We start from the raw sequence: 6,467 nt of genomic DNA, 5'->3' as shown, positions 1-6,467 counted from the left end.
TTTTTCATTGTTGTATTTTACTACAGGTTACCCAAATGAGATAATAAAACAGGATGCCGCATGTCTGCATTGGATTTTGATTTGAGTATCTTTTGTGGTGGCGTTACATGGAAGTCTTTCAAGAGCCACTTCATTCTGTTTCCAGGTGCCCCTTTAGTTTCTGAACAGCTGTGAAATGTACCGGTAACCACAGATTCAGCACCTGTCCTATCTGAACTATGAGAAATAATAGCGCATATGTGCGCAATGATAATGGGCTGCTTTCCTGGATAGAGACTGACTGCATCTGTTTCATGTACCAAGTAGCATGGTTGTGGTGTTAACCCTTAGCAGTACAAAGGATGTAAATAAGACTCCTATGGCATAGCAGTTTCACCCATTCCAGGTAGCCACAGCCACAGTGTGTAGATAACAAGCTCAGATGTGTGGTGTTAAACTCCTAGTGAAAGTGGATCCAACTGTTATGCAATGGAACTCTTATTTCCATCCTTGTCTAAAAGAAGAATTCACTAGTTATTTGGGATCTGCCAATAGAGATAAGAAGCTGCAATGCAGGTTGGAAGGCAGAACTTGGCAAAGCTCTGCGCTGTCAAAAGGTTAAGTGCTGTGCTTTTCTTAATGTAGTATACACTTCAGGTGGTTAATTTTGTGAGCTGTTCCAGATGTAAGCAGCAGGTGTAAACTGAAGGCTCTCTAGTCTAGATAAGCAGGACAGGTTTATTCCTCTCTTAGTTTCATTTCTACTAAAACATCCAAAGGTTTAATGAGAACATTTAGCTTTCTTACGGAATTAATTGTTGCATATGTAGCATGACGCCTCTTTTGCAACCGTTTGGTGTGTCATTGTCGTTCCAGCGAGTTAGACTACAGAAACCTTAGCAAAACTATTAGCTATACCCACAATAGAACAGGAAGAGATATCTCACGTTGATATTGATGTGACATTAAGTTGGCAGGGGAGTCGTAGCAATAGCGTATATTGGATTAGAAATCAGTGTGCGGTGTTCATCTTTTCTAATGTAATCACACGTTATATAATGTTGAAAATGAAGAGTTTTAAAAAGAAACAAAATGAGAATGATGCAGTCATTTAAGCTGAAATAGCGTATTAAGCATCTGTAGGCAAACACAAAGCCTAGTCTCCAGCATCGCTTTAATTAAGATTTTTTTCTATCTGGGAATCTATCTTATCCCATGTATTGTAAGCAAACCAAACAGGGTTTTCTGTTTTAATCCACTCTTTCTCCGTCACTGGTTTTGTGTCCGTTAAGATTATAATGGCAAGAGAAAATGCAGAATAACCTTAATCGCATGTGAGCTGATTATGGTGTGTCTGATACGTATTATTTACAAGCACTGTTATTCAAGTGTAGTCTACCAGATGGTTGCTACCTTTCTATAAGCAGGTGCAGCTCTGTATGGGCCAGTGGGGACTTGTGCTGAGATCACATCACAGTCAGAGCAGCGTGGTCCTTGTTTCTGTGAAAATGCCAGTTGTGCCTGCTTTCACCAGTAATGTGAACGTGAACTGCTCCGTGAACGAGGCTTTTGTTGTTCAGCTCATTTAATTCTTTCTACTGCATGTTGTTTTGTTGATATTGCATCTGTGTTCATACAGCGTATAAATCGTTTCGGGAATAGAAAAACAGTAACAAACCCATGTAAGCAATACTGTTAATATTCTAAGATAAAGCTTGTAAAAAGCCAACACATGTGTGCCCTTGACTTTGTTTCTCATGTGATTTCAGTATTTTTGAGGTTATGGGTGATAAACTGAAGATTAGTGGCGTATAAGAACAGTGTTAGAAACCAGCAATATATATATATATATATATATATATATATATATATATATATATATATACAGTAGACTACAGTAAAGACACAAAGCTTTATTTCCTTGTTTAAATATTCAAAAGCAAAACGCTGTAAAATATTTTGCTCCTTGGTAATGGTGCTGCATATAGTTTTAATGGGATTTGTAGTAACTCATAAAAACATTCACAATTGAAATTCACACTCTACACCATGGGTCAATCATACACAGTTTGTAAGCTTCTAAGAATGCCATACCGGCAATGCTCAACCACACGGATACAGTAGCCATGTTAAGATAATTCTAACTGTTACATAACTATACAGTAATTGAGTAATGACACAGTTTTCACCATTTAATGGTGTTTGTCCAGGAATAATAGCATGCATGATACAGTATTGTGCTTTCAGCAGAGGCCTATTTAGCAGAGCTACCACTGTTTAGATCAATTCAAAAGAACCAGTTTTGTCAAGTTAGTGGGATGTATTTTGGGGACAACTTTGCATCAATGTGATATTTTCTATCAAATTAACAATATGAGTTTAGATTTAAAAGATGATAGTTAATTGCCAGTTATTTTGCTAAACACAATCCTCTATATACTGCAGGTTTGAATCTTGTAGTACAAATGTAGCATAGTAACCAATTTAGCAGCTGTACTGTACGCCAAAGAATTTCCAAAGGCACGGTTACTTTTGTATTTTCAGCCATTTTAATTTTTTTTTTCTCATATACAAATCAGCATGTTGTGTATCCTGTTCATAAGGCAGATTCAGTAGCATTCGCCCAATGTGGCTTCACCAGTTTAGGTGGGGTGCCATGTGGCATCACAAACCTCCCAGCTCAAATGTGGAAAATCTTCAGGCAAGTCGCATATCTAACAATCTTAATGTAAAAGCCTGCAAAGCTCAAATCCAACTGGAGAGACACCTTGATACAGGTAGAACATGCAACAGAAAGTATTGTGGGGTCTGCAGCCATAGTGTATGGCTCCACCCACTGATAAGTGATTGATGGATAACCTGCAGCAGTCTCATTGGAATGCATTTCTCCTTCACATAAACTTGACATCACATTGCTGAATCTTTGTAAAGGAGGCCCTTAATATTATTGAGATCTTTAGCGTGATTCAGTAAACTGTACTGTGTTGCACAGAAGCATGAATTGCCAGTACTCACACAATACATCTGGATACAATGTGTTCCACTGTCTCTGGCTGGACTCTGTGCTCGTTTTACATATTGCACATGTGAGTGTTTGACATCTGACACATGCTTCATGTATTGTCAACTAGCCATCTACATATTGTGATTAAAACTTAGAAATGTTTTAGTACAACAGATACCTTTTCATTGTGTGTGTGTGTTTTTTTTTTTTTTTTTTTTTTTAATGTTTAAAGTTTTGATCTGATTTTGATCCTGTAATGCATCAAATGTCTTCTGTTTGCTAATATTCAATTTTTGCTTAAAGCCAAATTACCCTTCAGATAACATATATAATATACCTTCTATACTAACTGTTAAACTTGTACATTTGGCGTTATAGGTTACATGATGTAAGGCATACGGTGTGGATCACCAAAGGTGCCCAGAGTAGTCCTGGCTGAAACATACAGGCTCATACACCTGCTCTAAGGTTGTACTAGAATCCCTTTCTCCCAGTTATACCACCAGGTTGTGTCCTGCATACTGCTCCAGCACACCAACAAGGTAAAATGTCCTGGGTGAGCACGCATTGAAACCAGTAACTCAGGATTAAAGAATATGTTGTTTTTATTGTTTTCTACAGTATAAACTTACTTTGTTAACAAAACTAAAGTTATGTCACTTTAATATTTACGCCACCGACGTAAGTGTATTTATTTGCGGTTGCAACAACGCAGTCGTTTAAATGATAGCTTTTCTTAGTTCTACATATTTGCGATACGTTTGAGAGTGTGTGTTACGTGAGTCTATCACCATGCAGCACCATGCGACTTTTTGTAAGAGCAAGGATATCGGTACTGATGATATAAAGGGTGCACAGGTGACAAAACACGATCGGAAGTCCTGGGCGTGGCACTTTTGCAAAAACTACTGGTGACATGAATCCCCTTAGCAGTGCATTAAACGTGCTGTATTTTACAACCCCTTTGTAGTGTTTTATATACTGCCCCTTGAGCTAATGGGTAAACATTCAATTAAAATCTTTATACCAAAGATTCGGAGACAGGTGTAGTATCCGAGTCCTGACTGTGCATCGAGCTTAACCCTGTGTCTGAGTCCTCGTCGTTTGTGTTGCAGTTCTTTGACAGCCCCCTTGCCTGCTCAACCCAGCCACTGTTTGTGTCCAAGGGGGGTAGCATTTCAGTTTCAGTTATTACAGGGCTGCTTTCATAACTGTCCTCCGTATGCTCATCTGTTTTGTCAGACGCCTCAATATCCATACAATTCACCTTTTCGAGCAAAATGCGCAACTCTTCCTCCTTTGCAACCCACAGCTCCTGACTCAGATCTAAATCACTTTTGATTGCTTCCAAGTCCGTATTTAATCGGAGCCCGATGTACAGGCTAGTGTCTAGTTGAGTTTTTACCCTTTCGTGCTCCACAAGCAGCTCGTTGTCAGAAGCAATTGGCTCTGATGCCGCTGCAGTTGCTGTAATTGTAGATTGGGTCTCTGTCTGGTTGCTGTCTGCGTCCTTGGCAGAGAGCTCCCCTTGGCGCCGCGTCATCCACCTCTGGTTTAACTCCTGTTGGATCTCTGCAGTAATCGTGTCCATCAGTGCTTCCTGATCTGTCAATTGCTCTTGCAGCTTTATAACCTCCTCGCACCGCCTTGAGTACTCTTCAAACTGCGCAAAAGCCTCCGCCGACTCGTTTTTATCGTTGTCTGCATTCGAGTCAGCCTGCAGGCTGGCATCAACCATATAGGTGTCTTGCACATAGTTGATCCCATGCCTTTTCATTCTGTCAAAGTGAACTTTAGCTTCATACCTGTCGATCTCCCTGTCTAGTTCTGTAATCCTCTGTATCTGCTGGCGGATAGTGTGATCCTGCGATAAAACCAGATGCACTAAAGTTTCCATCTTTTCCCCTGACGTCGTATCCTTGGGTAACGCTTCTTGTCTTTTCTTGTTGATTTTGTCCAGTTTCCGAAACGCTTTCCGGACAATCCTGCGTTGTTTTTCCTGGGACAGAGCCATAGTGGCCCTCGCAGTTCCTTTAAAAACACACGGGCTCTCTTTGCTGAGCACGACCCTTGCCTCTGCGCTCCTGGGTCCGTTGTTGGGTAAAGAAGCTTCATTTTTTACCAACACAAACCTGACGTTTTCTTGCTCCTCTCCCCAAGCGCTCCAAAGTCGCAGGATCTTCGTTTTGTTGGGCAAAGTCCTCTCAAAGCCTCTCCATTTCTCCACAACGCAGTAGGACTGCGGAGACCCTGAAAGCACCCGCCCGGGTGCCCCTTGCTGGAGGTTCTGGTCCTCTAAAAGCACCTTGATAACATCAGCGCAGGTAGTGCGTCTCGACAGACCCGACACCAGCTTCTCCTCTCTGCAAACCCACACGGAGATCTTGCATTCCCCTAGATCCATTTTAATCAATGTATAAACGGTTGCAGCTGTTTCATTAAGTTATTGTGCACGTCTTGCTCTTGTAGCACATAAAACACATCAACCAGTCACTTACGTTAAATGATGCCAAGGTTAGTAGAAAATTGAATGTTGACAGCAGTCCTTCATTCATTCGTTCATTTAAGTGTCTCCAATAATTCCACAGTATTTCACAGAAGCGTATTCCTATTGGCAGCTCCAAGCGCTGTGCTCGTTTTATTCTGTTCAGCGCCGTGTATCTCGGGTATGTTGCTGCGCTGCAGCCTGAGAATTCTTGCGTTTCTTCTGTGTCAGAGCTTCTCTGCTTTCAAACCAACCCACAGGTCTGTCTCTGCGCACTCACAGCCTGCAGTTCTAAGCGCTAGTGGAGGGGTTTTCTTTTTTTTTTTTTTTTGATCACATGGCAGCTTCTTAACAATAAAAGTTCTCAAAAGTTCCCCAGTAACACCGCCTACCTCACTACGAAACAATAAAACTACTCTGCACGCTTACATCAAGTCGATTTCTCCGAATTTATTTATTGCATGCGCAATGAACTACAGTAACCACGAATTTATTTGAGAGATTTTGTTGTAAAACGGGCACGTGCCAAACGGCCTCTGTTTGAAAACTATTTTATTTACTTTTTGAGTGCGAGATCACGTGAACACATTTCAATAAACTTACTGGTCCACTATGAAAGGCGCTATATAAAAGTAAAGATTATTATTATTATTATTATTATTATTATTATTATTATTATTCCTTGGCAGCATGTGATACAGCTTTTGCTTTTGTAGTTTATTAATGATCGATTGCGTAATCGGTATGTTACAATCACTGTGGAACACGGGCTCCAGTAAAATGAATTGGTGCAACGGTCCCAATTCAGATACTTTAAACACGTTGCTGGAGAGACTGTCTACATCTAAAGAAATCTGATAATGAAGTGCACTTGAACAGAGAATTCAGTCTCTCGGAGCGTGCTTTCTTAAACCCTGTGCCGCCTCCGCTCGATTCGAGACGGTCCAAGGAAACGATTCAAACAACAAAGACAGCGACTCGGCTACTTAAATGGAGAGA

The 6,467-nt window shown here is 40.7% G+C and overlaps 1 protein-coding gene across 1 annotated transcript; it reads right to left on the bottom strand.

The window, feature by feature from the left end:
- Positions 1-1,905: 1,905 nt before the first annotated feature.
- LOC121329547 (ras association domain-containing protein 10-like) lies at positions 1,906-5,733 on the bottom strand. The gene has a single exon (XM_041275175.1). The coding sequence runs from the start codon at positions 5,385-5,387 to the stop codon at positions 4,005-4,007; it is 1,383 nt and encodes a 460-aa protein (XP_041131109.1). The 5' UTR covers positions 5,388-5,733; the 3' UTR covers positions 1,906-4,004.
- Positions 5,734-6,467: the final 734 nt, after the last annotated feature.

This window comes from Polyodon spathula, chromosome 17 (genome assembly GCF_017654505.1).
Source record: "Polyodon spathula isolate WHYD16114869_AA chromosome 17, ASM1765450v1, whole genome shotgun sequence".
NCBI classification, from domain to species: Eukaryota; Metazoa; Chordata; class Actinopteri; order Acipenseriformes; family Polyodontidae; genus Polyodon; species Polyodon spathula.
Note: the sequence above shows the minus strand (reverse complement) of the source record. Positions and strands in the feature narration are given on the sequence as shown.